Here is a 26,780-nt window from a genome sequence, read left to right on the forward strand (position 1 = left end):
CTTTTCCGATCAATTTTCCATAGAAGTGAATGGAAAATCGATCAGAAAATCAATCACAAATCAGATCGGAAATTTTGGAAATAATCGACCGGACAGTAAATCTGTCAGAAAATTGCATCGTGTGTATCTAGCATAATATAAGTATAACACTTAGGCTACGTTCACAGTGGGACGTTGCCTTGTGATTCGACGTTAAAGTCCAAACGCAGCATTACAACACAACACAAAAAAAGGGTGGTGACGCACATTAATGCTACGTTACCGTCGCATACAGTAGGTACAGTGAAGCATACAGGCAATGAAATGTTTCCTGTACCTGGTAACATGTGCGTTTAGAGGTAACGCACTGCAGCAGTGCGTTATAATGCTATGCGTTACAATGCGATGCTAACATTGCACTGCGAACGTCCCATATGCTTATCATTGCAGTGCGGTAAACTGTGTTATAAGACTTTACAATGCAGCTCCACAACATTTGGCTGCGAATGTAGCCTCAAGGTGTTGTTCTATATTTTTACTTAATTAGAGAGAGAGAGAGAGAGACTCATTCAATTGCAAAGTTAACATAAAGGACTGATTAGACAACACTCCTAAGTGCAGCCACAACAAGTGACAAGCCCAGTAATAGCATCTCTGAAACACAATGGCATAAGACTGTGATTGGTTTCCTATTTTCCCACCTCTCTTGGACCTCCCTTCTCTCTCATCCACCTTCTCTTATCCAGCCTGGCAGGGAGGCAATGACGCGTGTGTGAGATTTAAATGGCCAGATCTGCAGCCAGGCAGCCTGTTGCACTGTCCTTGTCCCATGCCGGAGTTATTCCGTCTTCCTAGTGGTGTGGATCACAGACAGCAGCATTTACAGAGGAACAGCCCTACCAGGTAGCTCACGCATGTTGGTGTCCAAACTTCTCCAAAAGCTGAGGGACTTTCACATCAGGAGGCTGATTTTACAAGCAACCCTGGACCTTAATGAACAACTACACAAGAACATCAGCGATTACCCCCAAACGCATTAAAGCAACACCTCTTTCTAGCCATGAGCTGTTTGGATGTAATGTACCAAGTTTATGGTCCTCCTCAGCCTTACTTTGCGACAGCTTATAGTCCTTATCACCAGGTAAGTTCCACCAGTGATTATTGACACAGAGTGTATTTCAGGCATGTCTGTAATTTGCTTAGATGACAAGTTGACTTTGAAGTTGCTCCTGGTCAAACACTGGAGGTGTCATTACGCTGCGATTCTCCACTTGGGTGCCAATAATGATGTTTGCCCAGCTCGCTGAGAGTAATTACTGCGATCTAGTGGAACTGTAAACTACAGCTTTTATTTGAAAACAGAACTATCGTGCAAATACTATTATATCTACTGCGACCCTCTCATTATGAGGTTTTTCTGCTTGTGGAACTGAAGATGATATTTCAATTTTTTCCCCTGTTGAGTTTTGCACAAGTGTGAGAATGCCTTATTGGAAACATTAGTGTATTGTGCGAGGGGCCATCCTAATTGTGCAGAACTGCTCCGTCTAGGGAGCTGCATTTCCCACAGCCTGCACCTGTTGTAGTCCGTTTCACGTGTTTCCACATTGCACACTCGGTTTATGCAATCGCCCCATTGTTTCCTCCGGACAGCAGAGGACTGGTTGCTGGCTGTGCCTAGCTTAGCGCTGCTCTTTCCAACTTGGGACAGTAATAGATTTTTAATGCAGTTTGAAGCATTGGTAAGTAATTCTTCAGTGTTGCATTACATTGGCCAAATCTCACTTTTTATTTAGATAAGCAGTTGAGGTGCGATTCTCCAACTACTTTTCGATTATAGCATTCACATTGGTCTGCAGTTATGGTGATGTAATATGATGTAATAGAATCAGAATTATGATATAATAGGAGGATAAAGAAGATGGATGGACGGCTAGATAGATAGATAGATAGATAGATAGATAGATAGATAGATAGATAGATAGATAGATAGATAGTAGATAGATAGATAGATAGACAGAGAGGTAGATCTCAAGTCAAATTAATATTAACAACTATTAATCTATGGAAGTCTGGCCATGCAAACATCGATTTTTACTGGCACATTTAATCACCATAATAAATTCTGCCAGTATGCATGCATGTCCAGCTTTAGAGTGGCCACAAACGATCTAATCTGCCGGACGATCGATTCTTTGCAAACAATGATATAAACGATTGGAAGCGATCGACCATGCACACTAACAATTAAAACAGTGCTGTTCGATCTGATCAGATGAATGGGATTGATCAGTAAAACAAATTGAACCCCCTAATCAGATCATATGGGAGAGTACGTTTTCATTAGTGTGCACAATCGATCGTTTCCGATTAACGATTAATGATAAGTTGCTCATATAAGTTTGACTTTATCTAGGACACAAAGAGCTGCATCATTCGTAATTTTGATTGATTTGAGGCGAAATCTATTGAATTTACAATTAGACCAGACAGTAAATTTCAATCGATTGGATGCGGCGTTAGGTCAATGTCCAATTGTGTTGCACTGTATAAGACAGTGTAACGTTGCAATTCAGTAGATTTTCAATCGATTTCATCAAATCTGTGTGCAGTGCATGGGGGGATTCAATTCATATCTGAACAGATTCAGATCAGATAAGAATTGATCCTTTTGCCACATTGGGTGGCAATCTAAACATGTATGGCCACCTTAATTTAAATTGAGGCAGATTATTTATTTACCCAGGGAAAGGTAGACAAGAGCTTAGGGTTTAGGGCAAACATCGCTACTGGATTGGAAATGTGTGGCTAGGCAGAGACAGATAATAATAACAAACAAGTGTGCCTATGCTAAACATACTTTGCAAAATAGACCTGTTGCTCTTGATGCAAAGAGTTTATGCTCAGTGCCACGCTGCTTTCTGTTTTGTGTATCATGTACTTCTCATCAGTTATGTGTTTATGTATATATAAATATTCACATTCATGCAGCTAATAGCTGTTCTGTTGCATTACACAGAAACTAGCTTTTTACTCGAAGATGCAGGAAGCCCCGGAAAGTGGCAGCAGCAGTAATGCCAGCAGTGTCAGCAGCAATGCCAGCTCCTTCTCCAGCCATGCCCCCACCAACATTAAGGAAGAGGAGTGCAGTCCGGAGAAAGAGAGACCTCCAGAAGCTGAATACATCAACTCCAGATGTGTCCTGTTCACCTACTTCCAGGGAGACATCAGTGCGGTGGTGGACGAACACTTCAGCAGAGCACTCAGCCAGCCCAGCAGTTATTCCCCCAGCAGCAGTGCTAAGACTGGCAGGGCTACCAGCTCCTGGAGAGGTGAGTGACAGAGGACAGCCATGTGCCAGCCTCCTATTCTCTACCCCATCATCACATCACATTACTAATGTTGTATGTGAACAGCGCTGCTTTCAAGCTAGGCATGCAAATAAGAGTTGCAGCAAGTTTTAGTGCTTGCAGCTGGTAGTGGTGTGTACCAGCTTGAGTGTAGTCAGGGATATCTGGAGATGTGGCATAATTATTAGGCGTATTGACGCTGATATTTAACTTAGGTTTCATTTCTGCACTGCACTCATCTGTCATAATATTAAAATAATTCATATTAGGTAATATTGTTACTGGGAAATCAGTACAGATGAAATAAACTGAATATGTAAATTGATTTTAAGATACACCACATGCAGTTGCATCATCATATGCATTACTAGGTATATAAATCACAACTTATAGTCTATGTAGGTTATATTCTATGTAAGGCTTTTTAAGTGTTAAAGCAAAGTAAACTTTCAGTGATGATCAAAAAAAATGTTTTGTAAAACATCTGGAGCCTTATTCAATTTCTTTCTTCTTCTAAGTTTTCTCCTTTGTGAGATTTTCACACCTTATCAATAAAATGCCTTTTAAGCCATCAACAAGCAAGAAAATCATTTTGCCATCACATTTTCACACACTTTATGGTACTTTTTCAATTGCAGAGTCCTGAAAGGGTATTTTAAACGGAAGATGAGAAAACTAGAGAAAAAGTGAATTGAATAGGAGCCCTTGTATCAGAAACCAATCCAGTCCGCATTCTGGTTAATTCATTTTTTATTACTGCTACAATGAACCATGTTATTTGGTATATTTCAATAGATGAAAAAAATGCATACATTAACTCAAAATCACATATGACAACAAATTGCCACTATGTTATCATAATTATTAATATTGAGATACTCCATCAAATAAATAGTAAAACCAGAACATTTTCCCAGCAATAAAACAGGATCTGTATTCAGGTGTATCTTCCTGCAGCTTCATGGAACTTATATGCCGTACATGAGTGGTGTGTTCTAGTCCAAAACAACAATAGTTTTTCACAATAGTCTGGTTTAATTTTAAGTCTGCCTATATATTGTTAAAATAACCTTTCACTTATTATGTCCATGTTCTATATTAGAACTGTTTGTATTCAGTTTAACGGAGCAGAGGTATGGAAGTTGAACTGTCTTCTTAGATATTGGCTGACACAAGTTACACAATGAATTTCATTGACTGACAAAGCAGGCTACAGCTCGTATTAGAGCTGTGCTCTGTTGTCCTAAGTGGATAAGCAATGCCTCAGTGTCAGAATGCTGCACATGTATTTGCATGACCATGACCGGGGTGTGTGGCTGCAGAGACCTACGGAACAGAACAGCGTAGTGTTACTGCCTGCGCTCTCTCTCCACGCTTCTAGCTTTGTCTTTGGTGTGAAATGAAGCTAGAATGAAAAATATCTACTGCCTGCCAACAGATATGCCTCTAACAAATATATGTGCATAAGAAGCATACAAATGTGGAACATCTTAAGGTGTCCACTAATGATAGTCTTTTTTTTGTTCAATCTTACCACTTCTATGTGACATGACCACCTAAAATATCCTTTCATTCTCAGTTTACCCTTCTAGTAATTCAGTAAGGAGTTCATTGGGCAAGACTCCCTAACACTGCTACTGCCTACTGAGTGCGCTCTAGTGGCTGCCTCGCAAGCTCTTTGAGTCCGACAGGAGAAAGGCGTTATACAAATACTGCCATTATTATTATTATTATTATTACTACATAGATTTGGGGAGATTGTAGAAAAAGATTGTATCATTACTGGGCACCTAAAGTCTGCGATGTCAATAAGTTTCTTCTTAGGGCCCGTTTCCACTTGTGCTGTGTGAATTAGTCACAGAAAACGCAAAACCGAATTCGCACGCGGATGCGAATTTTACCGCAAATTTTACAGCAAATTTGTGGGCGTTTTCGCATATGTTAATCAGTATTTGAATTTAACCATGTCAGTCCCTGTGTGCTTTTACATTGATTTTATGTGAAAACGCCAGCAAATTCACGGTAAAATTTGCATACGAAAACGCATGCGAATTTCCTATTAAATACATTGTATGCGAATCTGAGGGCTCTGCCGTGCAGACTTTTTCTGCACAGAAAAACACTCAGAAATCCTGACAAGTGGAAACAGTCCCATCCACTTGTATTGTCTATGCGAATCTGCATGCAGGAAATGCATGCAGATTTGCTGTAGTGGAAACGGGCCCTTAAGTTTATTGACCAACAGGTCTTATAGACAATAGCATGTTTTAAAATGGTGTGACCAGGTTTTTCTACTAGGTTGACCAGACATGGGAGCAGCCCGGTCAGGTCATGCAATTTCTACACTGACTGTCAAGCTAAGAAGCTTGCATTTACAATGAAGTAGATGGATACACAGCTTTGTCTCCATGTACGGACAGTGATGTCAGCCAAAGCAGTGGCAGAATGGAGAGGGTTAATCTGGACACGTGTTTTACTTTGATTTGAACAGAAAAGTGCCCGATGACATCCCATGATAAATATGCGTATGTGCTTTTCAGGCACCTGCTGTTCTTCTCTTAACACCGCAGACAAAAAAAAAATCTGCACCAACTTACAGCCTTTACCCCTTATGAAGCTTTGCTCCGCTCTGTTGTGGCTGGTGGGGTTGTACACTGCACGCAATTCTGTCATCAACTGCTTCCAACAAAACTATAGATGAAGAACACAAACCACTCAATGTTTATCGATAAGTAACATATCCAGGCTACATCCTTAGGCAAAAACACATGTCAACTTGGTGATCAGAAGAATCATGACAGAATGTAAATAGTATTGTTGCTACACTTTTATACAATTTATTGTGTAGAATTTATGTATAGGTTATAGGCAGCATCTATAGCCACCACATTTTACAGTTCATTTTTTTAACTTCTATTTTTCCTTTTTACTTTAATAAAAATGTTTTATGAATGAACCAGTACGGTATCTGTTTTTTCAAGATATAGCTGCACGTTTTACAGTACAAAACACAGAGGCTAAATTACTGAGATTTAAACTTTTTTTATATCCATTCTGCAAATCCAAACCCAGTTCAAAATACATTTTAAAATTAATGCCAGCAAAGCTGAAAACCAGATAACCGTAAAATGTATTCATTTTTGGAATATATATAATGTCTAGTGTCAAAGCTAGTTTTCTTACTGTTAAGAAGCCTCTGGACTTGCAGCTGTTGCGTAAAAGAAAGTCACATATTTACAGTTAGTCTGTCAGTGTCAGGATGTGAAATAAAACAATACATCAACTCTGGAAGTGGCTTTACTAAATTATTATCTGTAGCATCCTGGCATAAATTTAAATGAAGGGATCTAACTTAATCCATGTAGTCTCGATGTAGCTGGTATGCATTCTGTTCATTCCTGCGGTAGAGATGTCAGTGAAAAGTTTATTTGGTTGTAGCTGCATTAAATTAGAAAGTTAAAGTAATTTCTTTATTTGTAATAGGTTTACTAAAACAATAGAATCCTTCCTTTACAACAATGCAAGGTGCAACATCAATTGAGTGACAAATATTGTCTTGCAGGCAAGCACATTTTTGTTTTCAAGATATTAACACTTTATTATTATATAAAATTATGGTTCATCTGTTATTGTTAGTGTAACTCATTGTAAGTAATTAATTTAATGGAGGCTAAGTTTGTTTTAATTTACATTAAATTTCCCAATAACATTTTTGAATTTTAATAATATTATATATCCAGAAATGCACTGTACAAAAAATTGCTAGGACAACGTGATCTGTTACAATACAGAGATGTGAACACGCATGCCTATATAATTGTACAGGCAGCGCATTCACATGCAGCATAGTGTGACCGCATCGCAAGACTACAATGACAATATTTTGATTGAGTAATGCCCACGCTACAAAAACACAATGCACATTATTATTTTTAGCTTGAAGAATTGCTATGAAACTTGCGCGTTATTGCACCTTATGCAGAAAGTAGTAAAAAAGCTCGCCTATTAAAAAATGGGCGCTAGGCTACGGGCTCTCTTCCCCCCCCCCCCCCCCCCCCCAACAACACGAGCACAGATGCGTCCCGCTCGCCTGTCCTCCACCGCTTGTCTGCAGTATATGCACACAGGGAGATGTTGCTTGCTTGGCAGTTGGAAAAAGCTGTTATTTCCCACAATGCAATGAGTTTCACAGACAGCAAACTGTCAAGTCTGGAAGCACGGGGACACACACAGGGACAGGATGCAGAGACACAGGGGTTTTATTATGCAGGATGCACTGTTGAAAGTGTGCTAGGATAACATGGTCTGTTACAATGCAGAGATATAAACATGTCCATACAGTTAAAGTTGAGCATGCAAGACTGCCAAACTCTAATTTGCACAGAATTGGCCTTCTCACACAATCAGCAGCAAAGTTTGCCATGTGGCCGTGTTAGTCAATATTTTCTATGTAAATGATGATGAAAAATTAACTCCTAGGAGAAAACGTTGGAGAAAAGGTGAATTGAAGGGCCCCTGTGCATTGACTGTAAGTCTATGTACTGCTTAACCACTTGAGGACCTAGGGCTTTCTACCCCTTAAGGACCGGCCACTTTTTTTCCATTCAGACCACTGCAGCTTTCACGGTTTATTGCTCGCTCATACAACCTACCACCTAAATGAATTTTGGCTCCTTTTCTTGTCACTAATAAAGCTTTCTTTTGGTGCTATTTGATTGCTCCTGCGATTTTTACTTTTTATTATATTCATCAAAAAAGACATGAATTTTGGCAAAAAAATGATTTTTTTAACTTTCTGTGCTGACATTTTTCAAATAAAGTAAAATTTCTGTATACATGCAGCGCGAAAAATGTGGACAAACATGTTTTTGATAAAAAAAAAAAAAACCCATTCAGTGTATATTTATTGGTTTGGGTAAAAGTTATAGCGTTTACAAACTATGGTGCAAAAAGTGAATTTTCCCATTTTCAAGCATCTCTGACTTTTCTGACCCCCTGTCATGTTTCATGAGGGGCTAGAATTCCAGGATAGTATAAATACCCCCCAAATGACCCCATTTTGGAAAGAAGACATCCCAAAGTATTCACTGAGAGGCATAGTAGTGAGTTCTTAGAAGATATTATTTTTTGTCACAAGTAAGCGGAAAATGACACTTTGTGAGAAAAAAAAAAAAAAAGTTTCCATTTCTTCTAACTTGCGACAAAAAAAAATGAAATCTGCCACGGACTCACCATGCCCCTCTCTGAATACCTTGAAGGGTCTACTTTCCAAAATGGGGTCATTTGTGGGGTGTGTTTACTGTCCTGACATTTTGGTGGGTGCTAAATTGTAAGCACCCCTGTAAAGCCTAAAGGTGCTCATTGGACTTTGGGCCCCTTAGCGCAGTTGGGCTGCAAAAAAGTGCCACACATGTGGTATTGCCGTACTCAGGAGAAGTAGTATAATGTGTTTTGGGGTGTATTTTTACACATACCCATGCTGGGTGGGAGAAATATCTCTGTAAATGACAATTTGTTAATTTTTATAACACACAATTGTCCATTTACAGAGATCTTTCTCCCACTCAGCATGGGTATGTGTAAAAATACACCACAAAACACATTATACTACTTCTCCTGAGTACGGCGATACCACATGTGTGGCACTTTTTTGCACCCTAACTGCGCTAAAGGGCCCAAAGTCCAATGAGTACCTTTAGGATTTCACAGGTCATTTTGAGAAATTTCGTTTCAAGACTACTCCTCACGGTTTAGGGCCCCTAAAATGCCAGGGCAGTATAGGAACCCCACAAATGACCCCATTTTAGAAAGAAGACACCCCAAGGTATTCCGTTAGGAGTATGGTGAGTTCATAGAAGATTTTATTTTTTGTCAAAAGTTAGCGGAAAAAGACACTTTGTGAAAAAACACAATTAAAATCAATTTCCGCTAACTTGTGACAAAAAATAAAATCTTCTATGAACTCGCCATACTACTAACAGAATACCTTGGGGTGTCTTCTTTCTAAAATGGGGTCATTTGTGGGGTTCCTATACTGCCCTGGCATTTTAGGGGCCCTAAACCGTGAGGAGTAGTCTTGAAACGAAATTTCTCAAAATGACCTGTGAAATCCTAAAGGTACTCATTGGACTTTGGGCCCTTTAGCGCAGTTAGGGTGCAAAAAAGTGTCACACATGTGGTATCGCCATACTCGGGAGAAGTAGTACAATGTGTTTTGGGGTGTATTTTTACACATACCCATGCTGGGTGGGAGAAATACCTCTGTAAATTCACAATTGTGTGTAAAAAAATCAAAAGATTGTCATTTACAGAGGTATTTCTCCCACCCAGCATGGGTATGTGTAAAAATACACCCCAAAACACATTATACTACTTCTCCCGAGTACGGCGATACCACATGTGTGGCACTTTTTTGCACCCTAACTGCACTAAGGGGCCCAAAGTCCAATGAGTAACTTTAGGATTTCACAGGTCATTTTTGTTTCAAGACTACTCCTCGCGGTTTAGGGCCCCTAAAATGCCAGGGCAGTATAGGAACCCCACTAATGACCCCATTTTAGAAAGAAGACACCCCAAGGTATTCCGTTAGGAGTATGGTGAGTTCATAGAAGTTTTTATTTTTTTGTCACAAGTTAGCGGACATTGATTTTAATAGTTTTTTTTCACAAAGTGTCATTTTCCGCTAACTTGTGACAAAAAATAAAATCTTCTATGAACTCACCATACTCCGTACGGAATACCTTTGGGTGTCTTCTTTCTAGAATGGGGTCATTTGTGGGGTTCCTATACTGCCCTGGCATTTTAGGGGCCCTAAACCGTGAGGAGTAGTCTTGAAACCAAATGTCGCAAAATGACCTGTGAAATCCTAAAGGTACTCATTGGACTTTGGGCTCCTTAGCGTACTTAGGGTGTAAAAAAGTGCCACACATGTGGTACCGCCGTACTCAGGAGAAGTAGTATAATGCGTTTTGGGGTGTATTTTTACACATACCCATGCTAAGTGGGAGAAATATCTCTGTAAATGACAATTGTTTGATTTTTTTACACACAATTGTCCATTTACATAGAAATTTCTCCCACCCAGCATGGGTATGTGTAAAAATACACCCCAAAACACATTATACTACTTTTCCTGAGTACGGCGGTACCACATGTGTGACACTTTTTTGCAGCCTAGGTGCGCTAAGGGGCCCAACGTCCTATTCACAGATCATTTTGAAGCATTTGTTTTCTAGACTACTCCTCGCGGTTTAGGGGCCCTAAAATGCCAGGGCAGTATAGGAACCCCACAAGTGACCCCATTTTAGAAAGAAGACACCCCAAGGTATTCTGTTAGGTGTATGGCGAGTTCATAGAAGATTTTATTTTTTGTCACAAGTTAGTGAAAAATGACACTTTGTGAAAAAAAACCAATAAAAATTAATTTCCGCTAACTTTTGACAAAAAATAAAATCTTCTATGAACTCGTCATACACCTAACAAAATACCTTGGGGTGTCTTTTTTTCTAAAATGGGGTCACTTGTGGGGTTCCTATACCGCCCTGGCATTTTACAGGCCCAAAACCGTGAGTAGTCTGGAAACCAAATGTCTCAAAATGACTGTTCAGGGGTATAAGCATCTGCAAATTTTGATGACAGGAGGTCTATGAGGGGGCGAATTTTGTGGAACCGGTCATAAGCAGGGTGGCCTTTTAGATGACAGGTTGTATTGGGCCTGATCTGATGGATAGGAGTGCTAGGGGGGTGACAGGAGGTGATTGATGGGTGTCTCAGGGGGTGGTTAGAGGGGAAAATAGATGCAATCAATGCACTGGGGAGGTGATCGGAAGGGGGTCTGAGGGGGATCTGAGGGTTTGGCCGAGTGATCAGGAGCCCACACGGGGCAAATTGGGGCCTGATCTGATGGGTAGGTGTGCTAGGGGGTGACAGGAGGTGATTGATGGGTGTCTCAAGGTGTGATTAGAGGGGGGAATAGATGCAAGCAATGCACTGGCGAGGTGATCAGGGCTGGGGTCTGAGGGCATTCTGAGGGTGTGGGCGGGTGATTGAGTGCCCTAGGGGCAGATAGGGGTCTAATCTGATAGGTAGCAGTGACAGGGGGTGATTGATGGGTAATTAGTGGGTGTTTAGGGTAGAGAATAGATGGAAACACTGCGCTTGGGTGGTGATCTGATGTCGGATCTGCGGGCGATCTATTGGTGTGGGTGGGTGATCAGTTTGCCCGCAAGGGGCAGGTTAGGGGCTGATTGATGGGTGGCAGTGACAGCGGGTGATTGATGGGTGGCAGTGACAGGGGGTGATTGATGGGTGATAGGTGATTGGCAGGTGATTGACAGGTGATCAGTGGGTTATTACAGGGAAGAACAGATGTAAATATTGCACTGGCGAATTGATAAGGGGGGTCTGAGGGCAATCTGAGCGTGTAGGCGGGTGATTGGGTGCCCGCAAGGGGCAGATTAGGGTCTGATCTGATGGGTAACAGTGACAGGTGGTGATAGGGGGTGATTGATGGGTAATTAGTGGGTGTTTAGAGGAGAGAATAGATGTAAACGCTGCGCTTGGGTGGTGATCTGATGTCGGATCTGCGGGCGATCTATTTGTGTGGGTGGGTGATCAGATTGCCCGCAAAGGGGCAGGTTAGGGGCTGATTGTTGGGTGGCAGTGACAGGGGGTGATTGATGGGTGATAGGTGATTGGCAGGTTATTGACAGGTGATCAGTGGGTTATTACAGGGAAGGACAGATGTAATTAATGCACTGGCGAATTGATAAGGGGGGGGGGGGGGGGTCTGAGGGCAATCTGAGCGTGTGGGCGGGTGATTGGGTGCCCGCAAGGGGCAGATTAGGGTCTGATCTGATAGGTAACAGTGACAGGTGGTGATAGGGGGTGATTGATGGGTGATTGATGGGTAATTAGTGGGTGTTTAGAGAAGATAACAGATGTAAACGATACATTTGGGAGGTAATCTGACGGCGGGTTTGCGGGCGATCTAATGGTGTGGGTGGGTGATCAGATTGCCCGCAAGGGGCAGGTTAGGGGCTGATTGATGGGTGGCAGTGACAGGGGGTGACAGGGGGGTGATTGATGGGTGATAGGTGATTGGCAGGTGATTGACAGGTGATCAGTGAGTTATTACAGGGAAGAACAGATGTAATTAATGCACTGGTGAATTGATAAGGGGGGGTCAGATGGCAATCTGAGCGTGTGGGCGGGTGATTGGGTGCCCGCAAGGGGCAGATTAGGGTCTGATCTGATAGGTAAAAGTGACAGGTGGTGATAGGGGGTGATTGATGGGTAATTGATGGGTAATTAGTGGGTGTTTAGAGGAGAGAATAGATGTAAACAATGGATTTGGGAGGTGATCTGATGTCGGATCTGCGGGGGATCTATTGGTGTGGGGGGGTGATCAGATTGCCCGCAAGGGGCAGGTTAGGGGCTGATTGATGGGTGGCAGTGACAGGGGGTGATTGATGGGTGATTGACAGGTGATTGACAGGTGATTGACAGGTGATTGACAGGTGATCAGGGGGATAGATGCATACAGTAAACAGGGGGGGGGGGGGTCTGGGGGGGGGTCTGGGGAGAATCTGAGGGGTGGGGGGTGATCAGGAGGGGGCAGGGAGCAGGGGGGGGGATAAAAAAAAATAGCGTTGACAGATAGTGACAGGGAGTGATTGATGGGTGATTAGGGGGGTGATTGGGTGCAAACAGGGGTCTGGGGGGTGGGCAGGGGGGGGGGGTCTGATGGGTGCTGTGGGCGATCTGGGGCAGGGGGGGTAAAAAATCAGTGTGCTTGGTGCAGACTAGGGTGGCTGCAGCCTGCCCTGGTGGTCCCTCGGACACTGGGACCACCAGGGCAGGAGGCAGCCTGTATAATACACTTTGTAAACATTACAAAGTGTATTATACACTTTGTATGCGGCGATCGTCGGGTTAACATCCCCCCGGCGCTTCCGTATGGCCAGCGGGATGTTGCGGCGGGTGAGCGGCACCAGGCGGAGGCGGAGGATCGCGTCACGGATGACGCGATCGCTCCGCCCATGCCCCTACAAGGACCGCCGCCATTTGTCAATACGGCGGTCCTTGCGGGGTGCACTTCCCGGCCGCCAATTGTCAATACGGCGGTCGGGAAGTGGTTAAAGGGAAGGTTCAGGGAGGGTGGGTAAAAAATAAAAATCAATTTCCACTTACCTGGGGCTTCCTCCAGCCCGTGGCAGGCAGGAGGTGCCCTCGCCGCCGCAATGCAGGCTCCCGGTGGTCTCCGGTGGCCGACCCGACCTGGCCAGGCCGGCTGCCAGGTCGGGCTCTTCTGCGCTCCAAGGCCCGGAACTTCTGCGTCCCACGCCGGCGCGCTGACGTCATCGGACGTCCTCCGGGCTCTACTGCGCAGACGCAGTAGTTCTGCGCCTGCGCAGCACATACAGGGAAGGACAGATGTAAATATTGCACTGGCGAATTGATAAGGGGGGGTCTGAGGGCAATCTGAGCGTGTAGGCGGGTGATTGGGTGCCCGCAAGGGGCAGATTAGGGTCTGATCTGATAGGTAACAGTGACAGGTGGTGATAGGGAGTGATTGATGGGTGATTGATGGGTAATTAGTGGGTGTTTAGAGGAGAGAATAGATGTAAACGCTGCGCTTGGGTGGTGATCTGATGTCGGATCTGCGGGCGATCTATTGGTGTGGGTGGGTGATCAGATTGCCCGCAAGGGGCAGGTTAGAGGCTGATTGTTGGGTGGCAGTGACAGGGGGTGATTGATGGGTGATAGGTGATTGGCAGGTGATTGACAGGTGATCAGTGGGTTATTACAGGGAAGGACAGATGTAATTAATGCACTGGCGAATTGATAAGGGGGGGGGGGGTCTGAGGGCAATCTGAGCGTGTGGGCGGGTGATTGGGTGCCCGCAAGGGGCAGATTAGGGTCTGATCTGATAGGTAACAGTGACAGGTGGTGATAGGGGGTGATTGATGGGTGATTGATGGGTAATTAGTGGGTGTTTAGAGAAGATAACAGATGTAAACAATACATTTGGGAGGTAATCTGACGGCGGGTTTGCGGGCGATCTAATGGTGTGGGTGGGTGATCAGATTGCCCGCAAGGGGCAGGTTAGGGGCTGATTGATGGGTGGCAGTGACAGGGGGTGATTGATGGGTGATAGGTGATTGGCAGGTGATTGACAGGTGATCAGTGGGTTATTACAGGGAAGAACAGATGTAATTAATGCACTGGTGAATTGATAAGGGGGGGTCAGAGGGCAATCTGAGCGTGTGGGCGGGTGATTGGGTGCCCGCAAGGGGCAGATTAGGGTCTGATCTGATAGGTAAAAGTGACAGGTGGTGATAGGGGGTGATTGATGGGTGATTGATGGGTAATTAGTGGGTGTTTAGAGGAGAGAATAGATGTAAACAATGGATTTGGGAGGTGATCTGATGTCGGATCTGCGGGCGATCTATTGGTGTGGGGGGGGTGATCAGATTGCCCGCAAGGGGCAGGTTAGGGGCTGATTGATGGGTGGCAGTGACAGGGGGTGATTGACGGGTGATTGACGGGTGATTGACAGGTGATTGACAGGTGATCAGGGGGATAGATGCATACAGTAAACAGGGGGGGTGGTCTGGGGGGGGGGGGTCTGGGGAGAATCTGAGGGGTGGGGGGTGATCAGGAGGGGGCAGGGAGCAGGGGGGGGGGATAAAAAAAAAATAGCGTTGACAGATAGTGACAAGGAGTGATTGATGGGTGATTAGGGGGGTGATTGGGTGCAAACAGGGGTCTGGGGAGTGGGCAGGGGGGGGGGTCTGATGGGTGCTGTGGGCGATCTTGGGCAGGGGGGGGAGAAATCAGTGTGCTTGGGTGCAGACTAGGGTGGCTGCAGCCTGCCCTGGTGGTCCCTCGGACACTGGGACCACCAGGGCAGGAGGCAGCCTGTATAATACACTTTGTGAACATTACAAAGTGTATTATACACTTTGTATGCGGCGATCGCGAGGTTAACATCCCGCCGGCGCTTCCGTATAGCCGGCGGGATGTTGCGGCGGGCGAACGGTGACAGGCGCCGGCGGAGGATCGCGTCATGGATGACGCGATCGCTCCGCCCATGCCCTTAGAAGGACCGCCGCCTCTGTGGGTGAGCCGGTGCTTCAGGGCTCCACTTCCCGGCCGCCTCTGTGCGTTAGGCGGTCGGGAAGTGGTTAAAATACCTTTTCAGCACACTGCAATTGAAAAAGTACCAAAAACTTACTGTCAGAGTTATTTTAAAGAGGAACAGAAGTTAAAATAACATAATGAATAAAATCGCTTAATGTTTACAATATTAATTTATATACTATTTAGTCAGTGTTTGTCCTATGAAAAATCTTTCCTCTCTCTGATTTATATTCTAAAATGTATCACTAGTGGTGACATATTTAGTTCTGCCAGGTGATCTGTACGGAATATCCATTTAGTGAGAGTTCTACTGTATGCACAGAGGGAGACATTGCTTGCTTGCTTGCTTGACAGTTGGAAAAAACATTTTTTCCCACAATGCAACGAGGTTTACAGACAGCAAACTGCCAGGACATTAGTCATGGCATCACACTGTGGGAAGGGTTTCACAACAGTATCAGCCATACAGACCACCCTGATGAACTTCTGGGAAAGGGGGTATCTGCTACTGATTGGGATGAAGTTCCTCTTTAAGTATTTTCTTGCTTGCTGTTGACTTGAAAGACATTTCATTGTTAAGGTATAAAAGATATCACATAGTAGAAAACGTCATAGTATGAACCCACCCAAAATGTCTTGTTATGAGTTTCTCTATTCATCCTGGCATTTTAAGTTTTAAAATATTAAGCAATGACTTTACCATAACATTGTTAGTTTCCATATATAACACATACCTTCATGAAATAGTGTAATGGAAACCTGAAGTGAAAGAGTAACTGAGTTTACCTCTGTCTATGGTATATAGGAGAGGTTGCCCCCGAAAATAATACAGGTATTAAAAACAGTTTAAAAGGGCAAGCTTACCTAAATGATGTACTTTCATCAGCAAAGTGGTAAGCTCTAGCAATCTCAGCCAGCTACTTTGCTACCTCCAGACACTTGGGTTGACCTGAAGAAGCAGGAGTTACCCACGAAATGCATTGTGTAAATACAATTGTTTTTTCACACTTTGCTGGTAATAGTACATAACTGAAGAAAGTTTACTCTTACCTTTTAAACTGTTTTAATATTTTTTGGGTGTGCCTCCTTCCACATGTTATAGTCCTTCTTCTTCCTACCCAGGTAAGTCTGTTGTAGAGAGATTTGTTTTTATAAACTGTCAACAAAATATTATTTTTGAGAAAGAGACCAAGCAACCAAGAGATACCCGAGTTAAGACAGGCAATTTTCATGGGTGCTCCACCATGATTGCCATCTTTGCAACCTGGTTTTGTGAGTACCTCTCTTTGTTAATATAGCTACTCTTTATTTACCATTAAGTACTTTACTACAGGGCAGCCATCAGAAATTTCTGGGCCCCACAATAGCCAAACCACTGGACCCCCTCTAACTCCCCTCTGCCCCCCACCCCACATACTAGTCTGTTGAAGAATAAGCTATTTAAAAAAAAGGGCAATATTTCCTCGTAAAAGAAACATAATTAGGCAGCACGTTCCCCAAACATATTTAGGCAGCATTTCACATCAATAGGTAGGGATTTGCCCAAAGCTCCCCACCTTAAACCATCAAACATAAGTAGGAAGAGTCATACCCTTCCTAAAAAACACCAAAGATAATTAGGCATTGTACCCCAATAAATCTCCAACATAATGCCCTTTGGTCTGCAGCCCAGCCTAATAGCATTCCTGGTGGTCTAGTGCTTCCCCTCTCCCTCTACCATATAGCTTTTCCTGCTGGTCTAGTGCTTCCCCTATATAGCTTCTCTCATGCCTAGTGCTTCCCTGGGGGTGCTGTGGGACTCAGGAGTCAGCTTGGCTGGGCCCTAATCTGTCTCTGGGCCCCATGCAGTTGTAATGGTTCTGCGACCTTGATAGTGGCCCTGCTATACTGTATGTGGTTTCCAGTCCAGTGTCCAGTCTCAGTGTTTTTTTGTAAGACACACAGGTTCTTCTAGATCCCTCCCGGTACTTCTGTCTATACTTTCTAAGTCACTAAGGCCTCTTTTCCACAAGCAGCTAAATACAAAGAATCAACCACTTTTCAGCAGCTCCCTTTCACTGTCCAGATTCTTGTTAGGCATGCTCAGTGGACAGGCAGCCCCCATATGGAGTTGCATTTGAGCGCAGCATTTGCCATCCTCCAAGCACAGTGGTTGCTGCTTGTTAATGCCACCACGTGTCAAATGGGACACATGTGGCTTTACCAAATGTAGCCATTCAACTGCATGTCATTTCAGCCGAATAGCTCTTGTGGTTGGCACTCAGGAGGCTGAACTGGCTAGCAAGCAAATAGTTCAGCCACCTGGGGAAAATAATCCTAAGGCTCACATCCATTTTTGATTGCCAAATGATTTGCCAATGTGACCACTTGCATGTGGTATTAGAGCTCTCCTATACAATTTGTTCATAGTATCCAAAATCCAAAAGTAGTATGGCCCTCGTACTACATGGAAGTGGTCAAATTGGCCAATCATTGGCTGATCAAAATTGGATATGTCTATGCGCCCTTATCCAGACCAATTATGCAGCTAGGTATATGCCCAGGAAGAGGAAGTTGCGGCTATCAAATTAAAGCTGCTATATGCCAATCAATTAGCTGTCAGACATGTAAATAAGAAGCTGCTAGATGATGGATGGCTGGTGCATTTTGATTTGCTATCCTCTGTAACTAGAGATTAGCATGTGAGTATTCTCTGCTTAACCCAATGGATGGTAAATGAGATGCAATTTTTTCCAACCGAATGCAAATGTTATTATGATTTTTGAGAAAAAGTATGCAGCTTAAAAATAGACAAATTAAAAATAGATGGCTGCTGCATTTGATTGGTCCATTTCTAAGTCACATGCATTTGCATAAATGTACCATGGAATGTGCTTCAGCTCTGAATTACTTAAATGTCATTGACCATTCCCAGACAACACTAATCAGGTGTTCTGACTGACTTTGACACCAATGGTTGCATGTTTGTTGCAAGAGTGTGACTTTTAATGTTTACCCATTCTCTCCAACCTCCTTGGGATAAACTGTAAAGATTGTATCTGAGCAGCTTCACTGTTACTCCCTACTGGTACCTCTGATTCACATTCCTTCAGCAGAACTCCACAGCCCACCAGCCATGAAGCAATAAAACTTTTTCTTCCCCAGTTGCCTATGAATATCCTGCTTACATCCCAGCAATGACAAGTAAGCAGTAAGAGTATAGGTCTACTTTAACTACTGAAATGGAGGGCAGGCAGTTAACCAACATTTTAATCTTATGTTACCAAAGATTATTTAATTAAAATGAAATACCAACATTAGAGCTGGAGACAAAAAACCTGAAGCGAGGTGAATATGGAAGTTGCTATTAAAAAAAAAAAATACTGATTACCTACATATTCTGCCAATTTTCTCCCTCTGAGGGCCTGTTCTCACTAGAACAGGCATGGGCAAACTCGGCCCTCCAGCTGTTACAGAACTACAAGTCCCACAATGCATTGCAGGAGTCTGACAGCCACAGTCATGACTCATAAAGGCAAATGCATTGTGGGACTTGTAGATCCATAACAGCTGGAGGGTTGAGTTTGCCCATGCCTGCACTAGAATGTGTATGCATTTATGGAAATGCATCTATTGACTTCTTGCAAAAGCTAGAGAAAGCTACTACCCAGTTGCAAATCAGACGTATTCTGAAAATTACCATAAAGAATCGTTACCCACTCCCGTTAATTGACGATTTATTCTCCCAGGTTACTGATGCATGTGTCTTTTCTAAACTTGATCTAAGAGGGGCATACAACCTGGTACGCATAAGGGAGGGTGACGAATGGAAGACCGCATTTAACACACCTGATGGGCACTACGAGTACCTTGCTATGCCCTTCGGGTTGTGTAACGCTCCTGCTGTCTTCCAGGAGTTGGTCAATGAGATTTTCCGAGAGGTCCTGGGACGATTTGTCTTGGTATATCTGGACGACATACTGATTTTCTCATCCAGTCTAGCTAAACACAGGGAGCATGTGAAGTTTGTCCTGAAAAAACTGAGACAGAATTCTTTATAAGCAAAAATTGAGAAATGTCTTTTTGAGGTGTCGGAAGTTCCTTTCTTGGGGTATATCATTTCAACCTCAGGACTCTCCATGGACCCCAAAAAAGTAGCTGCCGTTTTGGAGTGGCCACAGCCCATTGGGGCTGCAGGCACTCTAAAGATTTCTTGGCTTTGCCATTTATTACAGAAAATTTATCAAGGGATTTTCTTCTGTAGTGTCACCTCTCACTAACCTCACCAAAAAGGGAGCTGACACTTATAATTGGTCACCCGAAGCACATTCTGCTTTTTCATCTCTGAAGAACTTCTTTTGCTCCGCCCCTATTTTACAACATGTCGATGTCACTTGTCCCTTTATAGTTGAGGTAGACGCATCAGAGATTGGGGTCGGGGCTGTACTGTCTCAACACTCGGGTTTCCAGGGCAGATTGCATCCATGTGCTTTCTTCTCATGTAAATTCTCTCCCGCAGAGAGAAATTACGATATCGGTAACCGAGAGCTGTTAGCCATTAAACTCGCGTTTGAGGAATGGCGTCATTGGCTCGAGGGGGCAGAACATATGATTACAGTCTATACTGACCACAAAAACTTGGAATATATTGAAGGGGCCAAGAGGCTTAGTCCTTGACAGGCCCGCTGGTCATTATTCTTTTCGAGATTCAGATTTATCATTACGTATAAGCCAGGGAGTAAAAATGTCAAAGCAGATGCTCTGTCTAGATGTTTTGAGCCTGAGACAGTACAGCCAGGGTCGGCCCGCTCATGAGGCGGGGTGAAACATTTGCCTCAGGCGGCAGATATGGGGTGGCGGCACCCGCCTGTCCTTGGATGCTGGGGGCCGCCCGCCCAGCTGGAGGGGTAGCTGGCAGAAAGGGGGTATTGGGCCTAGCGGTGGGGAGGGGGGTCGGACCCCCCCCCCCTCCTTCTCCTGGGTCCCCCGATCTGCGCTGCTCCTCCAGCTGGGGGGGGGGGGGGGCAGCGATTTTTTTCGAATTTTGCCTAGGGCCGGCCCAGAGTACAGCCACCAATTCCCGAGAACATACTGCCTGAAAAGGTTGTTGTGGCAGCCAACGAGACCTGGGAGGATCGGTCGCTTGCTTTGGGGCCCTATCAACCAGATGTTCCCAAGGGGAAACCTGACGGAGTTCTATTTGTGCCACTTCATTTGTGGCTGCAAATTTTACAATTGTTTCATGCACATAAAAATGCAGGGCATCCTGGGGTGCCAGAACGAAGGATTTACTGTCTAGGTGTGTGTGGTGGCCATCACTGGTCCTAGATTGTAGGGAGTTTGTCAGAAACTGTACAGTTTGTGCCAGGAATAAGCCATCCAGACAGGCTCCTGTGGGCACCCTTCAGTCTTTGCCAGTACCTGAGGAACCATGGACCCATTTGTCCATGGACTTTGTGGGCGAACTTCCCAGGTCCGAGGGGAAAACAGTCATATGGGTGGTAGTCAACAGGTTCAGCAAAATGGCTCACTTTATTCCACTGGACGGACTCCCCTCTGCCCAGGAACTGGCGAATCTCTTCATTCAACACATTTTCCGCTTACATGGTATACCAGAAAATGTGGTGTCAGATAGGGGAGTCCAGTTTGTGTCCAAATTCTGGAGAGCCATTTGTAATCATCTTGGAATGAACCTGTCATTTTCCTCTGGCTACCACCCACAGACCAATGGGCAAACTGAGAGGGTTAATCAGTTTCCAGAGCAGTTCCTTAGATGCTATGTGGCTGACGCTCAGTTAGAAAAGTTCTTGCCATTCGCCGAATTGGCGCATAACAACCTGAAACGTTCTTTTTCAGGCTTTTCTCTCTTTCAGGTGGTCACGGGGAGATCTCCCAAATTCTCTTCATTGCCAGTGGTGTCTTCTCCTTTCCCTGCTTTGGAGGAGTGGCAGGGATCTTTTAAGGATATTTGGACCATGGTCAAAAGGAACCTGCAAAAGGCCTTCCAGACCCAGAAGAAGCAGGCTGATAGAAAGCGATCTGTAGAGTGGGACTTTGTACCCGGAGACATGGTATGGGTTTCTACCCGACATCTGGCGCTGAAACAGCCATCAGCAAAATTGGGTCCCAGATTTATAGGCCCATACCCTGTGTCTAAAAAGATTAATAATGTCACTTATGTCATTTCACTACCACCCAGTATGAGAGGTGTTAAGTCATTCCATGTGTCTTTGTTGAAGCCGGCTGTGCATCTGGATTCCTCCCCCCCCCCCCGAGATGATTTATGGGGAACCTGAGTATGAGATTGAGCGGGTTTTGGATTCGCAGCGGGTGAGTAACTCAGTACAGTACCTTGTTCATTGGAAGGGGTATGGGCCTGAGGAGAGATCTTGGGTGCCGGGTCATCGCATGCATGCTGAGGAACTTAGTTTCATGAGTTGCATCCTAAGAGGCCATGCAGGACGTGTCCGGAGTCTACGCCTCAAGGGGGCGGTACTGTAACAAACGTTGGAGAGGCAGCCGCAGTGAACAGCGCTACCACCGCAGCTGCCTCCAGCTCCCTGTTTAGCAATGTATCTGTGCCTCAGGCGTCTTGCACATAGGGTTGCTTTGTCGCGTGCGCGCATGCACAGACAGGACCTTTATGCGGGGAGGAGGCGCGTCAGCTGACCAGCCGGTCGGCTGACGTCGGAGGAGACGCTCACCGCTCCTCATTAGCTGATAGGAGGGGGCGTGCCAGAGGTGTCTCCTCTGCTTCATAAGCCTAGCTGAATCACTCACAACTTGTCTGCTGTTGCGAATACTTGGTGTTAGCGCTCAGACCCTTAGATAGTTCCGGTGTGCTTTGATCCGGGAGGAAACCGGGGATTTCACACAAGATAGGAATTGTTTGATAGTCTTTAAGATTATACATTACTGTGTTATTATTTGTGTATGACTCTGGCTCGTTCTGACTACTCTTCTGCTCAGTGATTCTGTACCTCTGCCCATCTGATCTTGTTGCCGACTCTGCCTGCTTATACCTTCCTGTCTCTGCCTTCCGATTTTGTACTGCATCTGTCTGTCTGTTGCCGAACCCGATCTGTCTGACCACTCTACTCTCACCAGAGGGCCCTTGACTCTGGTGAGGGGCACTGTACTGTTAGTACCCACCAGCTCCTCTGGTGAGGTATTACCAAACCTATCAGTACTACTGTTGCACCAATCACACATTGCTATTTGTTGTCACATCAGCTTCTGATATACCAGTATTATAGGTGATTCTGCAGATCACCATATAATCAGGTATATATCTGCATTATAGGTGATACTGCAGATCACCTGATAATCAGAATTCTGTTCCTTGCTGACACAAATCGTTACATGTATCAAGCCGCTGGGCCAGACTATGTGAAGTCCCAGATGAGGTGACTGCAGCACATATCACTCCGCATCACCTGAGACTATCATAGATAGACTCTGTATGCAGGGGCGATCGCTCCACTGCTGCTCAGCTTGCAGCCGTACATACCAGATGATGAGCTGGATGATTTAGTGTCTCAAAAGGATCAGGGAATTGCTGCCAACATTTGGGGCACGTTCTCCAAATGTTTACCATTAGTGATGCCCCAGGCAGCCCCCATATTTTCTTTACTTTTTTGTTTTTAAGAAGTCTTTGCAGAATGCAATAAAAATTTTCACCTGTGCGGTGTTGACTTACACCAGATTCAGAAAGATGTAAAGCTCCCATATTGCGTGGATTACAGTATAACACATCATAAAGAACTATGGATTCACTAAGACAAGTAGCATGCCTTATCAGAGTTAACACAACTTATCATAATTGGCACACCTTATCAGAGTTAACATGCCTTATCAGAGTTAATATGCCTTATCAGAGTAGCATAGCAGGGGCTCAGGGCAGGACGAATGGAGCTCTCGTCATTGCCAATTAGCAGGCATAAGTTCGTAGCACTCACTATGCTACTCTGATAAGACATGTTAACTATGATAGGGCGTGTTAACTCTTATGAGTCATGTTAACTATGATAAGGTGTGTTAACTCTGATAAGGCATGCTATTTGTCTTAGTGAATCAAGCCCTATTACTCTTAAATATTCATTATATACTGTAACTGCAACTTCTATCCTGACCATTCATTTATCAAGGGGATATTTAAAGAGGGACTGTAACCAAGGATTGCACTTCATCCTATTCAGTAGCTGATAAATCTTTACCTCTTCTCAAATAGATCATCAGTGGGTGTCTGTATGGCTGATATTGTGGTGGACTCTCTCTCACAGTGTGATGTCAGAACCTTGGTCCTCCCAGTTTCCTGTCTGTGAGCCTTGTTACATTGTGGTAAATAATTGCTGTTTCCAACTGCTAAGCAACCAGTATCTCCCTCTGTGCATTTGTATATCTATTAAAAAAAAAAACTTTTAGCCTAATACATTGTAAGGATGCGTGGTTATAGATAAAATCTATCTATTTTCTTTTTCATGTCTGCTAGTAGTAAAGATGACTACGTGCAGGCCGATTGTGGATCAAACAACATGAACAAATTACATGGCGAATATCAATCATTTCTTGATCTCTCTTCTATTTTTTAAATTTTCGCTTTGCAATGTATTGATTTATTTTTTTACCCTTTTCGGCAAAGTTCCTCTTTGCAGTCTGTCAAAGTTGATGATGGCTTGACACGCACAAACAACTTTGGCTTTTGCACCAGTGTTAACATTATAGTTATGATGTGTTGTACATCTGTTTTTGAAGTGCTGAACTTGGTTTACACACAAATGGAAAGAGTTGTCTGTCATTAACCTGGAGTGGTGTTTAATGCAAATTTATCTGACTGGTAAATCATTTAGCAATCACCTTTATAACCATACGCATATTTATCATCTTAAAGGTAAAAACAAACCATATAGAATTAACCTTGAATTTGTTCACAGCAGTTTCCAGTCTAATATGTCTTTATATTTTTATCATGTATATTTTTTATGTTATTATTTAGCGGTAGTAAATAGCTTGGTATTTCAGTGTATAAATACCAGCTGATCATCTGACAGTGCATGAGTTTGCTGTGCCAATATGGGTAGACAGAAATGTCACAAGCCCAGGCTAAAGGGAGTTCATGATAATTGATGAGTACAATGAAAAGAAAAATAATCCCAGGTAAATTAATACGAAAGTTAATCCAAAATGAAAAACAAAACATGAACTAAAAATGCATAATGATGATGAGCTTTTTCCATTTTAGAACCATAGCTGTGCAGATGCATGTGCACATTAAGTACTTTTATTTTTACAATTAAAACAGGTCTATAATGAGGGATTATGAAAGCTGCCGTCACTGATCTCATTGTAAAGAAATTCTAATTGCCTGGCTGTCCACTGATCTTTTGGCTTTGGTAGTTTCACACATTTGAAGCATGCATGCAACTAGTTCAGGCAGAGTCCGAAAATCTGATCTGCATAGTGTTTGTGATTCCTAGGCTCAGAAAACATTAGGCTGCATTCACACTGCATGCATTATGAGAAATATGTTATTTCAAAGCCTGGATAGTGTCTGTGCAAAGCTTTTGTATTCACGTGTTATCCAGAAACCCCCTGCATACAGCGAGTTACAATAATGCAGTCCATTGCAATGAATAGTTGCAAACACTCCTCTGGATCGCTGAGTGTTCCATTTATTTAACTCAGACACTATTGTGCCCAAAACCTTCACATAGCAGAAAGTAAATTGGATTTTTTTTATAAAGTAAATAGAGAGAGTTGCCTCTGTATTTACCTCTGTTCAGGTTTCCTCCAATCTAAATAACACATCCTTCCTTAAAGTGATATAAACTCTGACATAACATTTAATAAAAATGTGTTTTCCTTCCTTTTTTTACCTATACAGTTAACACATTTGCTTTTGTGCACAAGTAATATTTCCTGTTTACAAATTACAAGCTCCCAAAGTACAGTTTATCTGCTCTGAAAGCTACCATTGCATTTTATTCCTTGATTTTCATATATAGATACAGCAGCTATCTAGTGATAATTTTTCATATGTCTATGCTTGTCAGCTCAGTACAATTCCACTACATGGCTGGCTGTAACTAATTGTAGCAACAGAGGAATGTAAACAAAATAAAATGTTATCTCCTCTTCGGAATGTGGATAACAAGTTGAAGGAGCTTTCCACTGCAGAGCAAAGTGCTGTGTTTTAACTGTTTGAATGCTGTTCTGCTAAATGTTTATGGTAGTATGTTTAAGGCTGTGAATAATATTTTAGAACAAAGAGGAAATGCTGAGTTTCAGACCACTATAACATATTTTACAATCCAGACAAAAGAGCAGAAATTACATTTAGGTTGATCTATATTGGAGAAAAGTGAACATATTGCAAACTATCTAAATAAAATACATGGTGTTCCTGTACCTGTTTCTAACCAGTTTAAGTATATAAATACATGTATTTCTTAAATAAGGATTTCTGTTGGCAATAATTTGATCAATAACTGAATTTTCTGTTTACTTTTCATCTCTTTGCAGACACGAGTTTTCCCATGAGTCAAAGGAGTTTTCCACCCTCCTTCTGGAACAGCAGTTATCAGCCAAACACAATTGCAACTTCTTCATCTCTGAGCAGCAGCCTAGCCAGTCCGCTTAGCGGTCCTCACAGTGAAATTCCTTTTGGAGCAGATCCTTATTCCCCAGCTTCTATTCATAGTCATCTACACCAGGGACCACCAGAGCCCTGGCACCATGCCCACCACCATCATCATCACCACCATCCATACTCCATTGGTGGAGCCATAAACAGTCAGGGTTCAAGCTACCCCCGGCCTGGGATGCATGAGGTGTACAGCACGCACTTTGATCCTCGCTACAGCTCCCTTCTTGTCCCAGCATCAGTCCGACCCCACCGGATCACTCCTGCAGGTACAGCCCCAGCTGCAGCACAGTGCGATTTGGGCAAGGGAGAGCCAGCAACGTCTGCATGGACAACCCCCGGACCTTACCCAGGACCAGCAGGAGACATGGGACAAAGCCTTAGCCTAAATGTAGATGCAGGTAAGCAGTGTCTAAAAGTAACAAATAATTCTATATCTTACAACATTTACTTTCATGATTTATATGCACAGTAAATGGTCAAATGATTGTGTACATATAATTGTGGTATCTGTAAATTGCAGTTGCAGATTGCAGTATTTGCAGTTTTATTTTCATTGGTCATTTTGTTATTTCTACTCTGTTGATTTACTGTCCCCAGATCCAACCAATCATCTTATCCTACCAACTGCATATTCATATTCCTAATACTAACCCCCTCCCTTCCCTTATCCCAAATTAACTTAT

General features: G+C 43.5%; 1 protein-coding gene across 4 annotated transcripts in view; it reads left to right on the plus strand.

Annotated features, from left to right (window-relative positions):
• Positions 1-725: 725 nt before the first annotated feature.
• Positions 726-26,780, plus strand: part of VGLL2 (vestigial like family member 2) — a 31,655-nt gene continuing 5,600 nt past the window's right edge. For 2 of the 4 annotated variants that reach the window (XM_068279472.1, XM_068279473.1), the window contains exons 1-3: positions 726-1,120; positions 2,999-3,311; positions 25,974-26,495. In XM_068279472.1, coding sequence (XP_068135573.1) covers positions 1,040-1,120; positions 2,999-3,311; positions 25,974-26,495 — 916 coding nt within the window. In that variant the 5' untranslated portion in view covers positions 726-1,039. Of the gene's footprint in view, positions 1,121-1,370; positions 1,722-2,998; positions 3,312-25,973; positions 26,496-26,780 lie in introns of those variants that run through there. The other 2 variants (XM_068279469.1, XM_068279470.1) reach the window with 2 other exon arrangements.

The sequence above is a fragment of the Hyperolius riggenbachi genome, chromosome 4 (assembly GCF_040937935.1).
Source record: "Hyperolius riggenbachi isolate aHypRig1 chromosome 4, aHypRig1.pri, whole genome shotgun sequence".
Lineage (NCBI taxonomy): Eukaryota > Metazoa > Chordata > Amphibia > Anura > Hyperoliidae > Hyperolius > Hyperolius riggenbachi.